At 41.1% G+C, this 22,105-nt stretch overlaps 2 protein-coding genes across 4 annotated transcripts in view; one reads left to right on the top strand and one right to left on the bottom strand.

Annotated features, from left to right (window-relative positions):
- LOC111221677 (multiple C2 and transmembrane domain-containing protein 2-like) overlaps positions 1 to 10,977 on the top strand; it is a 35,723-nt gene extending 24,746 nt beyond the window's left edge. For all 3 annotated transcript variants that reach the window (XM_022745191.1, XM_022745174.1, XM_022745183.1), the window contains 7 exons: positions 502 to 621; positions 4,143 to 4,256; positions 5,941 to 5,982; positions 8,075 to 8,184; positions 8,493 to 8,602; positions 9,048 to 9,145; positions 9,990 to 10,977. In XM_022745191.1, the coding sequence (XP_022600912.1) occupies positions 502 to 621; positions 4,143 to 4,256; positions 5,941 to 5,982; positions 8,075 to 8,184; positions 8,493 to 8,602; positions 9,048 to 9,145; positions 9,990 to 10,037 (642 nt within the window). In that variant the 3' untranslated portion in view covers positions 10,038 to 10,977. The remainder of the gene's footprint in view (positions 1 to 501; positions 622 to 4,142; positions 4,257 to 5,940; positions 5,983 to 8,074; positions 8,185 to 8,492; positions 8,603 to 9,047; positions 9,146 to 9,989) is intronic.
- Positions 10,978 to 15,292: 4,315 nt separating this feature from the next.
- LOC111218609 (high choriolytic enzyme 1-like) lies at positions 15,293 to 16,078 on the bottom strand. Its single transcript, XM_022740985.1, has one exon. It carries the CDS (start codon positions 16,076 to 16,078, stop codon positions 15,293 to 15,295), a length of 786 nt encoding a protein of 261 aa, XP_022596706.1.
- Positions 16,079 to 22,105: the final 6,027 nt, after the last annotated feature.

The raw sequence follows: 22,105 nt of genomic DNA, 5'->3' as shown, positions 1-22,105 counted from the left end.
CCGAAAGCAAAACTTCCCTTTGGCTGAATTAAGTGAATTGAGCTTTTAATTCTTTTAATTGACCCCAACTGTGACTGAGTTCTTGTCCACTGTTCTACAACATTAGTTTGATATACAGTGTGCAAGACAGGGTGTGACACAGGGTGCCTGACTGTCTGTACTCTGCACAAAGACTCATTGTTGTGAGACAATAGATTGCTCAGTAAAGCCAAAATTGGCTTACACTCCGATGACTTGGGTTGTAACGTGCAGGTTTTCAGTTTGTTTAAATGTTGAAAGTCTAGGTTGACAAAATCAGGTCAGATTTTTTGCCCCCTGACCACATTGGCTCATGCCAAAACATACCAGCCACTCTCACTGTTTCACTAGCTGACCGGATGTTTCATGTTTGGCATGAACAGAACGTAATCATATTATTATTATTATTATTATTATTCATGTTGTAAACATGACTGCTGTAATATTTATGTGTTTTGCATGTTTATGATCTGTATCTTTCAGGCTCTGGCCAGGAACGTGCTGCGTGTTCAGACGCTGTACAGAGCTATCATGTCGACTCTGCAGTACATCAAAAGCTGCTTCCAGTGGGAGAGTGTTCAGAGGAGCCTCCTAGCCTTCCTGGTGAAGTGCTTTAACTGCTTATCAACACACTATCTGCATTTCCCTCTGTTTTCCCTTTAAGGCTGCGGAAGACAACCGCAGTCTGGCCAACCTCTACTTGAACTCTCCCAGCGAGAATCTTAATCAATGCGGTGTTGGGCTCAGCAGAATCGCAGGCTTGGCCACGGCTCTGTGCTGGAGTGGAGACGCTTTCAGTGTTGCATATGTCGCGGATGCAGAGTTAAACCTCAGCTGGAGAGAGTAGAGTCCCAGTGGAGTCGTGATAGAGTCTATTTTTGTTCTACTTCCCTGACAACTCATTAACCCTCTGTCCAATCTGCTCGATTTCATTTAGACCCCATTATGCAGGCAGAAGTCCAATTAAAAGGCTCTTCAGAGCTAAGACTGATTCTCCATCCTGCCATTGTTCAATACAAGTGTTAAGCAAGTGTAAAGGCAGAAACACAGGAAAGGCCATTCAGCCCTTGTTGTTTAAAGTGCAAAGTGAAGTGGGTGCTGATCTTTTTGACATTATTATCTCCCAAATCTGACTCCATCAATACAGCATGCAGCAAGTTGTGCATTAACGATGCAGGCAATCAAGGTCATGTGGAGTTCTTTTTGTTTTTAAAGCTGATGTCCTGTAGATGGCACTAAAGCTTTTCTCAGCATCTAAACACTTTCTTATGAGGTTGGTGAAGAGATACTGTACGCCCGCCAATAGTACAGTTTGTTCAATTTACTGTGAAAAATGGGAGCTGCACAACAGATCTGTTATCTGAACAGAAGCCACAGTCTGGGTTTTAGCTTTTATTCATGCATTTAGTTTTATAATTCAGGATTACTTGGGCCTCTAGAAAGTGTGTGATCCTGGCTGGGGTAAGAAGGTCAGTGTGCTTTAACTAGAAACTGTTTGCAATTTAAATAGTTAAAGCACAGTTAATGTACAGGCACTCACAATAGATTCTTACACCGTGTAATTCTGAAGAATACCCAATCCCCTCCTTCTTATAGATGGTGTTAATTATTGGGGATGATATTGGTTTTTTTTCCTAACCGCTCAGACACACACACATGCTAAAGTAGGAATCATACAAGCATGAACAAGCACACAATGTACACACACATTCGCCCACTGCAGCTCAGTGTTTGAAAGACAGCACCATCTGTACTCGTGTTTTCACACTAATGCTCCCTGCCTTTTCAAGCCTCAGTGAGAAGAAATAAATGCCTGGTTTAATGCCGCCACATAAGATTAATGAATCAAAGCTACCCTCTACATGACAGGATACAGTGACGGACTACTTGCAACACCTGCCGATTGTCAAACACCTTCGTGCAAAGAGATTCAGTCAATATAATATACTTTAAATACACCAGTCAGCCAGTCAGGTACGGGTTATCTCAGTGAGAAGCCTCAGTCCTGGCAGTGTTAGTGCCTTATCCTGCCCTCTGAACTATCACATATTGTTGCCCTTCATCACTTTGGTTTGTAGAAGGTGGTCAGCCCTCTTATTTTGAAATATAACAGTAATACTGCCAGAAAATAAAATGCAGCCTTTTTCCTGATAGCACACCCCCGCTTTTCCACTCACACTCCAACTAAACACAGAAACAAGAGGGGTCACCCAAAATACTAAGTGGCTTTGTTAGAAATAAGGAGAAGAAGAAGAAAACAACGCAGTTCTGAGAGTGAGAACAAAAGCATTACTCCTACATGGAAGTCGGCGTCATCCACCTCATCCTTTCGCTTCATACAAGAAATGTATATGCCCCACTTGAGGTACATACAACGAATTACATATTCTACAGGATATTCGTTTATATGCAGCAACATTTTTGTCACTTGGTCCTGAAAAGGAGGCTCTTGATGCATTTTCCAATTCCTTGCATCCAATTAATTTTTGCCAACCAGTCAGTGATTGCAGAAAAGCAGACACCTCCTGAAATATAAAGTTTTGGATGCAATACAAACTGGGCAACATAAGAACAATCTTCATCCAAAATTGATGTATTTTGCAGCTTGTCCACAGTGCATCCAGCAGTGTTTCCTCATCAAACCTATATTTCTAGCAGGTTACAGAGTCAACTTTACTGTATATAACCTACTGGGGGTTCAGTAGTAACAATGTAAAATCTTAAATTTTATGCTGTTTAACTTTTCTAATAATGTTTTGCTTACTTGTTCTGGTGTGTCATTAGTTTATGGCAGCTAATGCTAGCTAATTTTTGTATTCTGGACTAGGCTAGAGAGTGCTGTTCACTGACTTTAAGAATCTTCTCCTCTTGTGCTACTGTTACTCTACGTTGTAGCATTCATCAATTGTCCCATAATTGTCACTTGAGGTTGTTCCGCAAAGGTTACTTGTTCTGGCTTTACAACAGTGAGTGGTTTCAGTGATGGCAGTGATTTCTGTGCTCTTGGATTACCTCTGTGCGATGCAAACCCTTCCCCAAGCATTAGTGTGGAAATCCTACTGCATTCTGGAAATGTGCTACCCTCCAGTTCAGTAGCTCTCCCAACATTAGGTAGCCTTTCATATTTTTTGTTTCCTCTAATCTCGATTGTATTTCCAGATCCCTTTTCGCTGTCGAAGACTGTGTAATGCCTCTCAAGCTGAAATGGGCTGCAGTTATCACAATCTTTATGGGCTGAGTATACATTTCCACCAAAGCGTGACTTGGCTTTCCCCTTGTCCCGGCTCTCCCACTCATTACAAAGTCCTCACTAATAAAACATAACCCTTTCAGTGAGGAACTGGTTTCATCTCCTCTCCCAGGCCCTGTTTTGGCTTGTGATAACACAGTCAAGAGCGTGCTTGGCTTTTTGCACATTAAAGCTGATGGTGGTAGTGGTGGTGGAGGCGAGGAAGAGGGGGATCATCTTTTATGCCAGTTGGTGCCTCAGAGGAGAGTGATGTCTTTACCAGATGTTCACTTCTATTTTTATTAGCATTTAAAAACCTGTAAACCGTTCCCCACGCCTTTTGGCTCACTGCCATTTTGGCCGCTCTTACCGGATTATTTTATAGTTCCATTTAGCGATCCAGACATCACAATCCATTTCTCTTTATTCTCTCATCCATTTTACCTGAACCGCACACAGGTGGAATGTGCGCCACAAGGATGGATTTTAATGACATATTCACACACAGGCCCCCGCCCCCTCCCTGTGCGGTCAGCTTTAATGTACACAAGATGAGAGAGGCAGAGCAATTAGACCTATGTGGTTAATGTCAGTGTATATGCAGGGACTGGAGGGAGAGTCAGTCCTGCTGAGCAGAGTGGCCGCGCTGCACAGCGTATGCAGGATAACTGTATGTAGGAAGCCAGGCTTTTATAGTGGCAGGGGTAGCCCTCATCAGCTTGATCAGTGCTTATGTAATCAATAGCAGATTGGATCAACCTTTAGCTAGCAGGGATTCAGGATCAATTGAAAATGTCTTTGAGTGTGACTTAATGAAGAGCAGTTTGTTTTGTCCTGCCATCACCCTGGTGCCTGATCTGACTGATCTCTGACTTGTGCGGCCCTCTGCCTGCAGGTGTTCGTGGTGACAGTGTGGTACTGGGAGTTTTACATGCTGCCCCTCTTCCTGGTTTTGCTCATCTTGAGGAACTACCTCTGGATCCGCTCCGGTCGGGTCAGTCAAGACCTGGTGAGTCCAGAGCAGAGCTCATCCATCTTCTTCTCCTTCAGCCCAGGGACACTGCAGGCTCCTGTTCACTTCTTTATAGAAAAACAACTATCTCAACCACGTTTTGCTCTCATAATTAAAAGCTGTTTGTTTATATAAGTGCTGTCCATTCACCATTTCCATAGCAACCAGCTGCACCTTTCTACATAGCAAATAATAATGAAATAATACATAAGCATAGAAAACTCAGTGAAAGGACTAATGCAACATATCATTATAGCCTAAGCTAATTGGCTGTGTTTTCTGCAGTCTAGTTGCTGTCCTGCATCCTGCCTGTTCTTCACTGTAATTGGTCTGTTGCCTGGTTCTTGTTGTGACTGGTCAAATAAAAAAAGATTTTTAGCGCTCTGCTCTGAAAAGGTCACAATTAACAGTGTTTTTTTTTTTTCTTACTGTTACCAGTTTTATCACTGGAAAAAAAGGTAGTATCCTGTCTTTATCCAGTGTAGAATAGCAGCTGTATTTACTGTATACAGTAGTGGTAGTTCAGCACACACTATAGGTTATAGCAAATTATATACACAGAGAACTGTTCAGGCAACAACATACTTTATTATGATGTGAAATCAATGAAATATGCGCTGCTTTATAATTAGGTAGGGCGCAACTAATTATTATCAATTAATTTCTTGACAATTAATCACTTGTTTAGATTGTAAAATGCCACAAAATTTTGAAAAATAGTCACTCACTGGTTCTCAGAGCCCAGGATTATGTTCAACACTCTAAAACACAGAGAGATTACAATTGGCAGTTAATTTTGTCAATACACTAAACTATTAATCAGCTAACCGTTTTAGGTCTACAACCATGTTAATTAAGACACACAAAAATATTGCAACAATCTTTTTAAAATAAGCTCCGGGTGTTATTATTTCATAATATTTTTCATAATTGACACTGGGTAAAAGTTTGATAGAATTCTTTTTTAAATTTTTTTTATTAGAATTAATTTAAAGCTCCAAGAAATGTGATTCCTAATTTCATTTCTAAAATATCCATTAGTAGATATGCCACAATTATTATATTATATATTTACTCAAACTAATCTGCTGCATCCGGACTGTGTGGGTAAAGTTAATGATCAGATATGATTCACTGGTAACATGAGGGAATAACCTCACAAGTGTCAGATTTCAATTCAAATGTCACTCAGTCCTGATTGGTTCAGAGAATGTGAGAATGTGAGTCCCACTCACTTCAAACCAGACAAAACAAAAATGATAGAAAATCTGTCATGTGAAATAACCAAGAACATTAATTATACTAAGAAGTTCATTGAGAAAATAGATCATTTCATACCTTTGATTAATTTTGACACATCACAAATAAGTAAATAAATAAATAAAAATATATATATTTTTTTTTTTGTCATTTTGGGGCTGCAGAAACAGGCTGGTATTTTAAGTTAACGTAACAATCAGTGGTTATTTTCCATATTCAGAAAATACAGACCAGCACACATTCAGAAAATATAGACCAACATAAGCATTAACTTAACTTAACTGTTTCAGGCGGCTGACTGCAGGGTCACCACTGAGCGACTGGAGTTGATACAGAGTCCCAGTGTCACAATGAGACAAAGTGTATCATGTAAAAGATCTTGGAATCATTCACCTCTCCATTACAATTATTTTGTTTTCAGGACAATATGGATCTGGCAGATGAGGATGAGGACGATGAGAAGGTACGTACATGTGCTGGCTGTTTATTTTTCTTTTTTTTGTTGACTCTGTATTTCTGAATGCTGATGAATAGAAGAGAATTTAGCTTTATTTATTTTGTTTCATGTTGACAAAGGTATCTGCCGATGATCTATGGTTCCATGTTGTTAAGCTCTTTATTCAGTACCAAATCTTCTGATGCATTTTGATTCCTGCCAACAGCTAGTTGTATGTCTTTGTAAACTTGTGGTTAGCAAAAGACATTTGGGCTTAATGAAGACGTTTCCTCATGTCACAACACATTCATATGCAAATAGAGGGATGGGGGAAAAGGTTCTGCTGCATTTGGGAAAGTCCCTGCGCTTAACACGCCATATAATACCATCAATATGGGACTAATGACAGCTCTTAGAAATGCTTTTCCAAAGCTCATTTTGAAAGTTTGTGTTGAAAGTGTTACAATGCTTTTAGGCAATGAAATATTCCTCTAGAATGACAGCAGTTTATTGTAGACGTTTTGAATGGCCTGCGACAGCCTCATGTAAAGTGGTTCTCATACTGGTTCCAGTGGGAACATGACCCTGAAATGGCTCAAGTGGTTTAGTGCAGTGATGGATATTTGACTGAGGTGAAGCTAAATTGTCTTCCATATGGTTTTTTAGACTGATAGTCACCGTGCATATGAACCATCCCAGGTTTGATCCCCTCTGCAGCTCTTTTCCCAGGCTCATCCCCAAAGTCTTGATGGCAGTGAGCCAGCAATCACTCAGTGTTTCCAAGCAGAAGCGAACATATATCACAGAGATCACATGGTGACAAAGACCATGGCTTTGGCCAGTAAACACTCCTTCAATAACCACCACTGCCAGCCCGCCATCCCCACAGAGCCCACCTCCTTTCTTTAGTCCTGTAACCCTCCTCTGCGTTTGATGTGGACATGTGGCCGTGTCTCTGTCTGAAGTCTGGCTCTCACGGAAGAGATCTCCAGAGAATCTGGTCTCCTCTGTTTACTTTAAAGCTGTCCTTCCCTCCTGGGATCTGGTCTAGCCTGAGAATGGTACCTCTTCTCTTTCATAATGTGAAGTCCAGTCCCATTCTGAAGAGCCTTTCACTTCAAAAAGACATGTTCAAACTTGCTTTCAAAGTATCTGCCTTTACATTCACATTTTGCACACTCTCATCTAGAGCAGCGCTGAATGAGTCTATTGCAGTGTTGTGTTTTCTTTCTCAGAGACTCTTGGATGGGCATTATTATGAAGTGCTACAGGGATCAAACCTGTGGCCTTGAATGTCTCAACAATCCGTCTGACGAGACAAAGCTGGACAAGCTCAGTTAGTTTATATTTGAGATGACAAGTTATCAAGAATTTTTTTGCTCTTTTTATGCTGCAAACCATCCAAAACAAGAACATTTACATAAGAATAATAAAACCTTTTCATTTAAGAGAACAAATAATTAAATGTTACATTTACAATTTAAACTTTATTTAACCAGGAATGACCTGGTTACAGGAATTATCTACCTACATTATCCCAATGACAAGGGCAGTGTAAAGTAGTTAACACAAAGTCACATCAGAGTATTCACATGTAGCACAGTTAAAGCATTGTATCACAGTTTTACCTCCATTTTCTTTATCATACCATCTTATGTGTATATTACAATAAATAAAATATGGTTTGTACAAAATGTTTGAATGTCTGTGAAAGTAGATCATGTAAAAACAAAAAGTATCTAACACCATTTTCAGTTGCTCTGGAGAGTTAAGAGTTAAGCTGCATGTCAGTTACTGTCAAAATGAATTATAGCAACAGTGATTTTCAATCAACTCCAAACTTTCATTAGATTCATGATGACAGAGTTCAATTTGAACTTTACTGAAATATTAATACAGGACAGTTTATACTATTACCATTCATTACTTTTTAAATCACATCTGTTTGTATGTTCGTTTTTACTGTCTGTGCTAAAAATGTTGTACTACTGCCCGTGAATAACTTTCCCTACCAGCAGAACAGAAAACAGGAACAGTAAAAAAAAAAAAAACTTGAAAGTCATAGACAGTGTGTGAACTTCTTCTAAGCAGTTGCTGTTTGTGTTGTTTGCTGCTGTAGGAGTCAGAGAGGAGAGGGCTCATGGAGAAAATCCACATGGTGCAAGAAACTGTCATCACGCTTCAAAACCTGCTGGATGAGATCGCTTCTTTTGGGGAGAGGATTAAAAAGTAAGAATTAAAAGATCCATCAGAAATGTTTGCTCTGTACTATTGAATATTTATTTTTATTTCAGATAGAGGGATCGTAAATGTTTATGATCACAGTATGAAATGGATTGTATGAATACATACTGAATATTTTTTACCATATTATTTAATTGCCCTTTAATTATCCATTATAAAAGAAAAAAGTCTGCATTATTGAGGCCTCAGTTACATTTCATTATTTTCCCTACAACTACTGTATTTTATGTGCAATCAGTAAATTCTGATTCCTGACACTTACTGAGCTAATGTTTGTGATCTTAATTTGTCAGCACGTTCAACTGGTCTGTGCCGTTCCTGTCCAGCCTGGCTCTGCTGATCTTTGTCATCGCAGCAATCCTCACATACTACATCCCTGTACGCTACATAGTTTTATTATGGGGTGAGTGTCAAGCACTGTTATGTTTTCCGTGTGGCCCACCCCCCCAGTCCACTAACTGTAATTTGCTGTCTCCCAGCTCGCCCCTTATTTTTTGGTTTCCTACTCTGTTGTTCTATGACACGTTGGATTTATATTACATGTATTATATTTTCGGGCTGCTGTCACTTCTTCCCCTTTATCTCTTTACCATTAGCTGCTTATGATGATGAAGTGAAGCATATTCTATTGTTAAAATGTCTCACTGAAAACTGGAGTGTATAATATTCATCCAGCCTAAAAAATTAAAGTAAAACAAGAAGACGCAAGAAGCACATGCTGTACTACTCATAGTAATATTTCTTGGACAGCAGGAGCCTCCTCTGCAGGTTTCTGTTTGTGTGGAAACAAAGAGTGCAGTTACAAAAGACTACTGTTAATGATATGTTGGTGTGAATTTCTGTTTTAGGTATCAATAAATTCACCAAGAAATTACGGAACCCGTACAGCATCGACAACAATGAGGTTCTTGATTTCCTGGTGAGGGTGCCTTCAGATGTGCAGAAGGTAAGCCCCGCTGGATCAGCCGGCCAGGAAGCCCAAAATCCCAGAGCCCGCTAGCTTTGCATTTTACTACAACAACTCCCAGGCATTCTTCCCTGTTTTCTGTATAATTAGCTTCATCTGTATAATTACGTAGCCCTGTATAATTTCTGTTGTGTTTTGGTCATGATACGGTGGAGGTCTGCTGCTGTTCCCAGGCTGAGACGGGAGACGCAGCTCCTGATGTCTCCTGTTTGAACTGAGCCTGAGCAGACTGTCAGCCTGTATCACTGCATCTCCTCCAATTCATATCAGCCAAAAAGAACTAAAATAACATACCAAATTTTTTCGGTAATTTACATCACTTTGATGTTAAAATTTGCCACAAGAGTCAGCGTCAAGGTTGCAGGACCATTGATGGTTCAAAACGGCTGCCTTATCCAAAAACCACAGACTTAGTATGAACTATTCAAAAGAAATCTCTCCTCTTCCATCTGTGTGACCTCTATTCATCCTTTATTCCCACTCTCCTCTCTGTCCCCTCTCTTTTTACACACCGTCCTCTCTCCTCCTCTCCCTCTCTCTCTCTCTGTCCCTCTCACTCTAAGCTGTTTGACCCCTTTTTGTCTCCTCTCTTTCCTTCTTTGATGCCCTTGGGTCTCTGTTTGACTCTCTGCGCTCTCCACTGACCGCTGTGGTTTTGTCCATAACTGAGTGTTGTCATTGTGCTCAGTGCACATCATCATCCTACACTGCCTGAGTAAAGATATTTTTGTTTAGTTGTAGTAATTGAATAAAAGCAGCATAAGACAAATGAAAAAGAAATGCGGCTCATTGTGGTGCTGAGTCTGCTGCTTATCTCCTGCAGGTTCAGTACAGTGAGATGAGAGGCAGCAGGAAGAAGAAAATCTCGTAAACAGGACCTGATGCTGCCCTTGTGGGCTTCCTACCTAAGAACTGTTTCCAGTGGGTCCGATGGTGGTCTGCACAGTCTCACTTTCTGTTGGTTTCAGGGTGTGTGGTAGGTCTTAATCTGCTGTGGTGAGACATAGCTCCGCACCGCTCATATAGACCTGCACCTAAAGACCTTTCAACCAAAGACATCCACACTGAGGACCCTGCAGAGATTACTTACATGTTACAAATATGACTGATCTGTGCATTTTTCTGGAGCAAGTTGTAATGTTATGTCCAAAGATTGTAGGTGTTTTATTGTATGTACAGTTTATTTTAGATACTCAATCAGAGGCTGCTTTATTTTATATTATCTTCCTGGTCCCAGGCTGTGTTCTCCTGAAACCAACTGAAATATCAGTTTGTATTATACGGAATATATATGTTTGGTATGTGTATATTTTTACATAATTTACATTGACAGATATGATGACTTTAATTCTAAAATAGATCATTCACCTTTTGAAAAAAATTGTTACTGGGATAAAGTAAATTTCGTTATGGGCTACTTAAAAAGTAGAAGTCTTCATAAGGCAGAAAATATTTTTAGAGAATAGTTATATTTTTAAGTGCATGATCGTTGTGGTTTAAATATTAATTGAGGTTGCAATCACTTTTCCTACCTTTTATACTGTATGCCCATACAGCAACATATGAAATGTTATATTCCTCTATTTCTTCCATTGACGTTTGAAATTGGATAAAGAGCTATGTGACTACTTTTCCTTCAATGTCACCAGATGGATTTATATTTACACACAAAGGTGAGTGCCTGCATTTAGTTTTAGATTATCCTACACAGAGGATGCTCTGTGCTCTGTACACACTTTATTTATTGAAGACAATCACTGATGAAGACTGTGTCTCTTTTGTGTAACAGCAATAAATGCCACAATCACACAGTGTAGCATCTTCTATCTGCCTCTCTGTCTCTGTCTGAATTCCCCTGCACGCCATATTCATCCTCTCCATGCACCCGTGCTGCAGGATTGTGGGCGTCTTTACAGCACTGTTTCCGAGCCCCCCTCTCTTCATTAGGCTTTCATGAAGCGACGCAAGGCTGTTGGAGACCTCACCGGCACCCGGGCTCCCCGCTGTGTTGATGGCCCTTGGGCGTCGCCACAAGCAGGAGGACCTCTGCGACCTCCTCTCAGCTGCTGTGACGAGATGCCCGCAGCCAGCGTCCTATCAAACACAGCAGCAAGACAAACCTCCGGTACCGGGCTGCTCACCACTCAGCGGCAGCAGCAGCAGGAGGAGGAGGAGGGTTTTAAAAGCACCCACAAGCAACAACAGCCGCACCAATGTAGGGATCGGAGAATTGGAATAGTTAAGATGCTGGCGTTCAGAGTAATACCCTGGGATTTATGGCTTTTAAGTCAGAGCGCGTGGGCTCCCAGTCAGCAGCCTCTTAAATGAGAAATGAGGAAAATTAGAGGAACATTTGTCCCATTAAATACAATAAGAATCAGCTAGTTTTTCTATCAAAGCTACACAGATGTCCTACATATGAAAGTATTTGATAATTGACCTCATTAGATAGTTAAGAGTGTAACTGATGTCTATTAACTCTAGATTGTTTGATAAGTCCATGAAACTATGGAAATAAGCTTAATATCACTTAACTGCTTAATGCAATGTACACATAATATCCCACACAATGCTACACACACATGAAATAATTTGATCATTTGCCCAATTGTCTTAAGGACAGAGTGTGGAGAACGTGGCAGACGATGACCTGAGTATCTCTTCATCTAGTTATAATGTTGACTTAGGTATTCAATATTAATAACCCGCTGTCAAGGACACTGGAAGGACATCTCAATTTGACACTTATAGGCTCGGCATGAATATGTATGGGCAGCAAGACGCTTCAGAATTACCAAGTAAAATCACGGTTCACACGTGGGGACTAATGTGATGTGGCACATGCATTCTGATGAGCCACAAATACGGCAGCTGATAGGTCTCAAAAGACTTGTTACAACTCAATATCGGACCCGAGAACATTCAGCTGTGTGTGTGTGTGTGTGTGTGTGTGTGTGTGTGTGTGTGTGTGTGTGTGTGTGTGCGTGCGTGCGTGCGTGCGTGCGTGTGTGTGCGCGCGCGCAGAGAAGAGCTGCATATAAATTTTTGCAGAAGGTGTCAATGACCATTATTATCTATTAAGTCTATTAACTCATCAATAACTGCATCCAGCATGGACCATTTGGTCTAATGAGCAACATAGTGTTTAGCTGTTTCCCGACATAAGAGATCACCGGTGAGCAAACTGCAGAGCAGCAGGAAGCTGTGTCCACACTGACAGCCCAGGTGGTTGGTTTATGGCTCACAGTGTATTTCTATGACCATTCACCCTCAGACTCTGGCTGCTAGTTTGAAACCATGTGGCCACTGATATCCTGTGTAGGATTATACAGTCACTTTCATGGAAAAGGGGATACAACATGACATTAAAGCAGAAACATGGAAGTGGATTCCAGTCAAACACTGTTCAGGTCACGTTGAGCTGAGGTCAGTTTCCAAAGATCAGCTCTCAATGTAAGAGATGTATGATGATCCTTAAATTGTGGCGATAAGAGATGTATGATTATCCTAAAATTGCTCTGAAAAGAGAATCATCATTACCATCATTGCTGTTGACCTCTGGCTAAGAACTGCTAATATGTTTTAATAAAGGACGGCTTTTCACACTGCATGGCTGGAGTGAGCAGTTTGACCTCTGAATGCACTTCTTGAATTATCTTTTAGGTTTCAATTAGGAAAATAAGCAGAGCGAAGCATAAGGTTAATGAATTTAATATACAGTGATTATCTCTAAAATATTTTACTTTCAAGGAAAATAAAGCACCAGTTTTAAGAGACAGTTCAACAATTTGGTTGAATGTTGATTTGTTAAATATGAAGCTAAAGCCCAGAGGAAGTGGCGAGGAAAGGCTGTTTTCATACTGTTGCCAGGCAATAAGCAGAGACCCCAGAAAGTAAACTGCCTAGCCAAGAAATAGACCAGTACATAATCCTTGTAAAACCATAACGTGTGATTCTTACGGTTAAGATTTAATAAGAATTAAACAAATTAGATCTTCCCATCTCTCCAATCAGGACAAGTTACGAATCACCTGATTCACTATACACTCAATTTAGTCCTTCTTCACGTGTGCGGAAGTAGCTAATTCGTTGTTTGGCAACAGCCAACTTCAAAGTAGGAGATGAAGTAGCACCCTGTGATTGAAAGCCAATTATAGAGCTAAAATGAATTTTGAGGTAAGAAAGTACACTTTTTTACTTCATTTATTTTTGTAATAGCACTGCCTGCTTTGTAGTTAAACTCTTCAAACTTAAATGATATTTATTGTGTGTCTATGCAGATGTGTTTCATGCTAGTTGTCACTGATAATGTTTTAGCTGTTAGCTGTAAAGTAAGCTACTTCATGGCTACAAGAGTCTGGGTCACATTATCAGATACATAGACACACATGTTAAAAAGATAAGTGTTGAATAAAAAGATTTCGTTACCAAGTTTTTTGCCATAATCTTTATATCATAATGTTACATTTCACCCCAGGGTATGTTACAACTAACCGGTCTACAGAGATAACACGCACACCGTTTAATAACAGACATGTGTAACTGGTTTGTATTACATTTTGAACACACTGGCTTAAAAGATACTGGCTCCAAGATAAAGACAGAAATGTCAAAAATGTTACAATCATCCCCGCTCTCCATTACTCTAAGCCAGGCTGATGTCTCATTTTTAGTGAACCGACATGAGAGGGATCCTCTCCTCTAACTCTTGGCAAGAAGGCGAATGAGCACATTTCCAAAAATAGCTGACTCTTCCTTTAAAAAAATCAATCTGTAAAGTTCTCATTTTGGCAGCTAAAGACTTATTGTTATTTTATTTTATTTTTTACAGTCCTACAGCAACAGGAAGTGTTTCAACTCATCTGTGATCAACAATTTTGTCACTGAAAGCCTTGATTTTTAAAACATTTCATTTCTGTCTCTTCTTCAGTCAAAATTCATTAGCTGTACGTTGTCTCAGTAATGAGCTTGATTCTGACCTTGTGGACATTCCACAGACCACCCCAACGCTCCCCACAGTGTTGACAATCCTTCAGGGAGTCTGGGTCCAGGTAAATCACAGACACAGTGTGTACTGACTGTGCTGCTGCCCAGAGGCTGTGGGCTGACCGTGCTGTCCCGGAGCAGGCCAACATCAAAGCCGTTGATCCAGAGGAGCCTGAGGCTACAAGCAGCCAAGAGCTCTGATCGACAGAGGAGATGCAAAATGATACGGTGAGAGACCAATGTATAGATATTATGTCGGCCTTTTGGCTGGTTTATTTCTGACACCTGGATATTACATATTAATAGTATAAAAAAGTCCTAAAATTGAGTTAGAATCACAAACCTTCGGATGTAAATGTATTAAAAGTTCACAGTCACTGAAAACAGAGTGCATAGTCAACCTCCTGCCCCCACAGCCCTGTCAGATGAACCCAGGGTTCCCTACGTCAACTCCACCTGTCATGGTCCAAGTGTTTTCATCTGTATATATCAATATAGTAAACCTGATAATACTTAACTATTAATTATATAAAACGTCATGTTTTTCATGCAGTTGAACTGTCAGTTTTTAGGTCGGTTTAGTTAAGTTTGCGTTTGCATTTGCATTTGTGTGTTCATGGTTATGAAGGAACGTGTTGCCCAGTGCAACAGTGTTTTAATGGTTTCTTGAAACAGTGGAACTCTTTGGCACAGAGGAGTAAGTTATGTCAGGCTTTAGAAACACACATAAGGCATACTTGTTAGTAGAACCAGGTCATTGTTGGTTTGGGTCTTTTCATGGTATTGTTTGACAATAAGGAAAATATAGATTTTTACCAGAATCCCTAAATGAAAATGAGATTAGATTGTCAACGTTTTCTTGTCTCCATTGGAGCCTTGTGTGAATTTGTGCTTTTTCCAGTGTATGTGTGAAATGATTTACATAAGTAATATAAATTCTATAAGCAAAACTAGAAAACAAACATGTATCATTTGCTTGAATTTATTGCAATTGTGAGTCAAATTACAGATCAAAGGTTTCACACACTTAATAGATCCGATACCATCCTGTCCAGTTGTGAAAGAATATACCAGAAACTTGCCCTTGTTATTGAGCTAATTTGTTTCGCCAAATGATAATTTTGATCAGAAGCATGGTTGTTAGCAGCTGTAGAGCATGTTGATCCTCATGATGTCCCAGTAGGACATGCCCTGCCTCTGGCCGATCTGGACGTTGGGGTCGGGGATGGGGGTGATGGAGTCCCTCCCGTACTGGATGGAGAAGGCTGTTCTTCCATAGTGCATGATGGAGGAGTAGTCGTAGGGAGTGTTCAGGTTGTTGGTGGGCTGCTTGTAGAAGTTGTAGGCCATCTGCGGATCGATGTTCTCCCAGTTGATCCTGACGTATTGGTCACGGTCGCTCCTGGTCTGCTCGTGCTGGAAGCCCAGAGCGTGGTTGATCTCGTGCTGGATGATGCCGTGGTAGAGGCAGCCCTGCCTGTTGAGAGAGAGCACCTGTCTGCCTCCCTCTCTGCCAAGAGCCGAGAAACATCCGGCTCTGTTCTCGACACTGATGTAGTCGTACTCGTTCTGACGGGGGACGAAGCGGATGCAGGTCCTGCTCTGGTAGGACTTCATGGCCACGTCGATCTTCTGCTTCTCCCAGCTGGTGAACTCACCGCTCATGGTGAAGGGGATCATCACCAAGCCGTTGGAGGCTTTCCTCCACAGGCAACTCTGGGACCAGCACGTCATGGCGTTTCTGGTTCTGGGAGCTAGCAGGTCTCCTTCCAGCAGGATCTCATTGGTGGCGTTGTTAGAAGTCAGAATCCTGGTGGTGATGTCCATGGTGTCTGGGACTTCATCTGCGCTTCCTTCCTCCTGGAGAGGATGAGCCTGAGAGAGGCCGAGCAGGAGCAGCAGCAGCAGGCTGGCAGAGGGAGTCATCTTCAGGGTCAGTCCAGAGGCTGTGGAGCTTGTGTGGAGAGACTGTTTGAGGCTTGATGTTTGACTCAGGGCAGTCCAGGGTTTTTATACTCTCCTCTGCAGGTGTGTCTGCAGGAGGATTATGGGCTGGGGTCCACACTGCTAGGCCTAAATAAACCTGTGAGGGGAGGACTCCACAGACAAACCCACTGTTTCAACATCTAATCCCCTAAAGTTTTTCTTTGTCCATTTTGTCCTCTTTGTGTGTCAAATTACTCCCCTCTCTGTCTCTCTCTCTCTCTCTCTCTCTCTCTCTCTCTCTCTCTTCTCTTTACAAATGGCTTGTTCACAACCTTTACCAAAGCATATAAGTTAAAATTAAATCTGTTAAATTTGTGTGACCCAAATACTATGATGACCTGCGTAATTGAAATCCCCTGTGTGCCTTTTATGACAAGCTGTTAAAGTTGGTAGCAAAAGCCGTGTGTCCCTCTGTGAGGATGATAGACGGCCTATTGAAACTCTTGCATATGTAGAAGATGGTAATAGGTTCCTGTGGGACGTGTTGCTGTGGCCGTGCCTGAGATGTCTCTCTCTTCAGAAAAAATGAATACTAAATTGTATGAAACAGTCCAGGCCATTGTATAAAACCATCATGGCTGCCCCTCCATCAGGGACAGTGTGTACGGCAGTAACCTTTACTTGCTGATGCATGCATGCTAATTTACTGTGTATTCTAGGTGAATTTGTTTTTGTATTTGTTTGGTGCATCAGGGTTTAAACTTTAATTTTCTTAATTCAATTTTCTTATTTCAAAAATGATGATGACAGATCTTAGGCCCCATGGAAACATCTTCATTCTGTGATAGATTTTAAAACTTTATAATATAAATATATATATTTTATTGGTGTTTAACAATGTACCCTGGATTGTCTCTTGTCTCATGAAAATATGAAACTCTCATTTGTTCAATTTAATTATCACATATAAACCTACTACACCTCCCTTGAATCCTGGCCTCATATAAAGTGTAAAGATGAATTGTGAAAAGAATGTGTTTTCTCTCAAACGCCCCCCACCGTCCAACACCCTCTCCCCTCAATCTCATCAGCCACTGTGATTAAGGTTTGGCATTGGGGATTGTGCTGTCTTTTTGGAGAGATATTTCAGCTGCATTTCTGACACTCTGAAAGGAGAGGGAGATAAAGGAGGCGTCGGGGAAAAAACTCCTTCCCGTTGTGTGAGTCCTAGAGAGGGCCTTGAACCCTGCCATTCACGCCTTTCTCTCCATCAGCTGAGTCTAATTGCCAGAGAGGACAGGAGACCCCAGGCCCGATCGTTCCTTATCCTCTTTAGCGCTTTCAGGCGAGTGAAAGGCGAGCTTCTGCTTTTGATCTTTTCTCTGATTCGCTTTTTCTTCTCTGTCATCCCTACCATCCTCTCCTCAGGAGTGACACCAGCTCCTTTCACTGCCTGCCCCCGTCTCCATCTGCCCAAAATAATGACCAAGGCCTAGGCATTATTAAACAGAGGTGGAGAAGGGAGGTCAGCACTGGGAGAGGGAGAGGGAGGTCTGGATGGGGACTCCAAACTCGTCTAAGGAGGGGTGCCCCTATTCCAAATCTACTCCGTAGCCTCTCTGTGTCCCCCTAGATTCATCCCTTACAGTTTTCATGGCCTTAGCCTGGAGAAAGCCCATTCTTTAACAGACCACAGACGTGAAGGCTTGTCCTTTCCCAGAGGCGCTGCTACAATAAGACCCCAGGCTGTTTGAGACAATGGGGCCTGTGTGATCCCTCAGCCCGACTCAGGATGAGACGATGCCTTGCTTGCCAGTCCCATGGGAGGGTAGACCCAGTGGTCATTGTTGACAGCTAATGGACAGCATCTTTCCACTGGCAGGCCCCCCAGCAGACTGTGTCATTTTAGGTTGCTTAATAACAACACTCAGTCTGGACGGAGGAATTCTATCAAGAACAGCAGTTTGTTTGCAGATGAAAATCATTCCCCTCACAAATCTGAAAAGCTAACACTGGGGGGTGATTGGATGAATGCGGCCGGCGAGCAAAGACGGCATTCAGCGGGGGAAATTCAATATAACTTATCAAAAGAGAAACTGGTCATATGTGTGAAAAGACCAGAATTAGAACCACTTCATTCAGCAGGAACAATAAAATTACAGGCGTTTGTTTTTCTTAAAGCAGAGCAGAGATGTACTGACAGCTAATTATAGAGCTGTACATGCTGACACACAGGGTGCAAGACAATGCAAGACGTCAGGAAGAAAAGATTGTACATATCACTGTGCAAATATACTTTTAGCACATATAGCAATGGTACATGCAGACGCTGTGTTTGGAATGAGTCAGATCAGTTTTAGCGATGATGTAACAGCCGTCATCTGTCTGATGGCTGCTCTGTTTTCCCATAAGGATGAATTACATGCAGTCCCATATATACACATATATATATACACTTGCGTATATTTCATACTGTTTGCTATTCATATGCGTGAGCACCCTCACAAACAAAACAAAAGAAAACAAGCGCAAGTGCATTTTTAATGCTATTGAAGCCACTGTGATGGATACAAACATTGGTGTGGCCTGCGTTTGCTTTTCAGACTGTCTTCCACTAACACTGAAGCCTGTGAGCTGAAAAGGACACAAAGCATCTCTAAAGGGCAAATATGTGACATCACTCCCATTATATGTGGCCAAAATCCCAATAAAACACAAACTCATATTAGCCATTTAGCCATACTAAAGTCAAAGTTTTGCAATCTATGTCAGCATATATCGTATATAATATCATTTTTAGGCTTTTTGTATCAAGAATTAGCGGTAGTGTTGTAAGAATACCTAAAACTGTCCTTGGTTACTCAGTAGAATCAGGCCACATGAACATTTTCATCTTCTGCCTGAAACTAAAACGCTTCTCTCATCTACTCTGAGCAGAAAATGTGGAATGTAAATAATTCTTCATCTGTTCCTATATCCAATACACTCTTCACACAGGTGGTCTGAAGGAAAGCTATATTTTCAAAACATGTGAAAAGTAATTGTCCTCCCAAAACAGCTCCGCTTTGACTCCAGCTTTATATTCCTTATATTTCATGCAGATGAAAGCACAATGAGAACTCTCTGAAAAACTGAAATAGACTTTTCTGCAGTGGCAGAAGAAGAATTCATTCTTTTATGCATAAATCACAATATAAGAATACTGATGATGATACAAATATGTCAAGTATTGGACCTGTGGCTTGAATATTATTAGCAAAATGTAAAATATCCAAATTCTGTGCTCCCACAGGTATCCTTGAAAATTTGAGAAAAAAAATCTAGGCCTTGAAAGTTTTTGAAAACAGGCGTAAAGAGGGAAATGGGTTATTGAAAGTGCTTGAATTTATATATTCTGTGCAAAAAGAGATTGAAGTTCTTCTGATGTTTTTCTTTACTCATCATTAGTAAATAGGCTGTGTGTCACTGTCTGCATGTGTGCAAGAGGCCACAATCTGCCATCACTGTATCAAAGCACAGCGAAGAAGTGTTCACACATTCAAGCCTTCTCTCTTTTTAATTGTTGTCTGTGAGCTTCTGTAAATCCTTCTATAGCTCTCATTATAAAAAAATCTTTGTGTTGTAGCAGTGATTAACCTTGATCTGTGTCTCAAACTGTGCTGTGCTGGGTCCTTCAATTTGAGGAGTCCTTGAAAAGTCCATGAATTTGATGTTTAAGACAGAAATTTAAAAGTACTCGATTCAGAAAAATTCCCCCTGTGAGTGTTATATTATTTTATGTGATATTACTGGATTATTACTGATGTATTCATGTATCAATATCATATTACTGTTGTAGTTGGCTGAGGTGGAGCTGATTTTAGGTACTTTGTAATCTGTTGGTTTTATCTTTAACATTACATCACATGTTAAGCTCATAGGATTTCTATGGAAAATCATAATTTCTAAAGCCACTAGTATCTATAGTCGTCAAACCAAGGTAATGGAGCAGAAGTGTAGAGTGCACGAAAAACGAAACTTTCAAGTACAAGAACGGCTTTCTGAACGGCTTTTCTGTGAATATTGATTATATTTCAAGGATGTCAAATCCATTTTGCATTTTTAGAATCAGTGACAAGTCAGAAATGCACATTTTGTTACATGTAAAGTTCATTTAACTGTAGAAGGTTCAGTAGAAAACTGTTTTTTAAGTGTATTTCTGTGGAATATGTTCCTGGCATATCTATGTGACTGCTCAACTAACAATTAAAAAATGGATGAATGGGTGAGTATGAGTGTGATGAGTTCAGAGCTTAACACAGCAAACCAAACTCCTGAGTAACTCAGTAAAGTGTTTAGTTCATGTGCTGTCTGTTGGAGAAGGAAAACTTAGTTGTATTTTTCTTTCTGTAAGTTCTGTTTTTGTTTACCCCTTTTGTTTTTTTGAATGTGTAGTCGTAGTGAGTGGCTCAGGCCAGAGTGTGATGGATCCTGGAGAGCTGCAGGAGGAGGAGGAGGAGGAGATGGTGGGTGGGAGGAAAAGGGCAGAGTGTTAGGTCAGGCTGATAGAGATGTCAGCACCGCTTCAGTAATCTTGTGACGCCTAAGAGAGTGGCAAAAAAAAAAAGCAGGGAGGGAGCAGGCAGCTGAAAGACCAGCGGCTTGGTGACAGCAGAAGCAGAGACCACCGCAACAACAGCAGCAGGGATGCTGCGAGGGGAGGGAGGGCTGTGGTTGGGGAAGAGGGCGCTGTGCGGGAGGGGGGGCTGGGGTGTGAGGAGTGAAGCCGCGGGGGAAAGCTGATCTTCAGTTACACATTATAACTGATAGTTAACCCTCCTCCTTTCAGCAGTGTGTTAGAAATAGAGAGTGGTGAGCCAGTTATCAACGCAGTGGAGGATTTAAGCCTTGTCTACCTCATTTAACATCTCCAGCAGGCTGCAGCTTTTTTTAGTGCTGAATGCAATGTATCTAATGAAAAACACTACACACAGCAGTGAGGCGTCCACAGGAGATTAAGAATGAAAAATGGATTTTACTGCAACAATGAACCTTTCACAGAGACAGCCTGTCTGACTTCTGATTTGCTTAATATACATCTGAAATTTGAATATATTTCATTAAGTAAACAGCATGCTACTGCACACCTACACATGCTCAATCCACACTCATAAATGGTCACTATGGTGCCTATGTCATGTTCCCTCATAAACATTAAATCTACCAACAGAGAGTATGTTATGTTGTGTATTTGACTGTGAAAGTGGAGTCTTTGGAGTCCAGTGTTGTGTTTAACGGGTGACCCAGTAATGAAATGTGATTCAGGTGGTAGATGGATATCTGTAGTGAAATATCTCCCCGTTCACTGGCCGCAGCCCAGACATCGCCTTCTGCTCGCTCCTGCTGTAAAGTGTGATTTACGGTGTTTGGCCTTTTGTCTGGGACAATTATGTTCACCATTAACAAGCTTTCTTCTGTTATTGTTCATATCAATTAGAGGTGGACGGTAATTTGAGCTGATGGTGGAGAACGAGCTGATGGGTTTGGTGGTGGTGTTGTGGGTGTATGGGGGGCAGTTAATGTCACAATAACGTTCAGCTTTTGTTCAGATATTTAGTGGCAGCATGTGGAGTGAAGCAACATTCCTCTGTGTCTGGGACAAGCTCAGACCATTGCTGTGTCAAAAACACAAAACACAAAAACATCTTTATTTGAAAAGCACCGCTGCATTAGCACAGTTGTAAGCAGCAATTTTATTTTTACATTTTATTTGTGAACACACTGTGGGATGTCAGGACATTTCAATGAATGGGTATTAATTAAAATAAAGCTGAGGAAATGCTGATCCTTTCCTATCGTTCGGAGTATTTTGCCCACATCATCCTGCCAGTGTTGCAGCATTGCTCTCCTTTATGACAGACTATGGTGCAAGCATTTCACTGCAAGTGTGTGGATGTGAAGCATTATTTGGGCACACTTCTGCAAGTGGCTGTGAGTTCTGACGTCCAGGTTGGCAACAGACACAAATGTGCTGACCTCAGACTCTTC

The sequence above is a fragment of the Seriola dumerili genome, unplaced genomic scaffold (assembly GCF_002260705.1).
Source record: "Seriola dumerili isolate Sdu_G_001 unplaced genomic scaffold, Sdu_1.0 BDQW01000003.1, whole genome shotgun sequence".
Taxonomy (NCBI): domain Eukaryota; kingdom Metazoa; phylum Chordata; class Actinopteri; order Carangiformes; family Carangidae; genus Seriola; species Seriola dumerili.
This window is presented reverse-complemented; position numbering and strand designations above follow the sequence as displayed.

What these genes read in the sequence shown, in the direction of transcription:
- LOC111218609 (XM_022740985.1), bottom strand. Translation starts at nt 16,078, where the DNA reads ATGACTCCCTCTGCCAGCCTGCTGCTGCTGCTCCTGCTCGGCCTCTCT.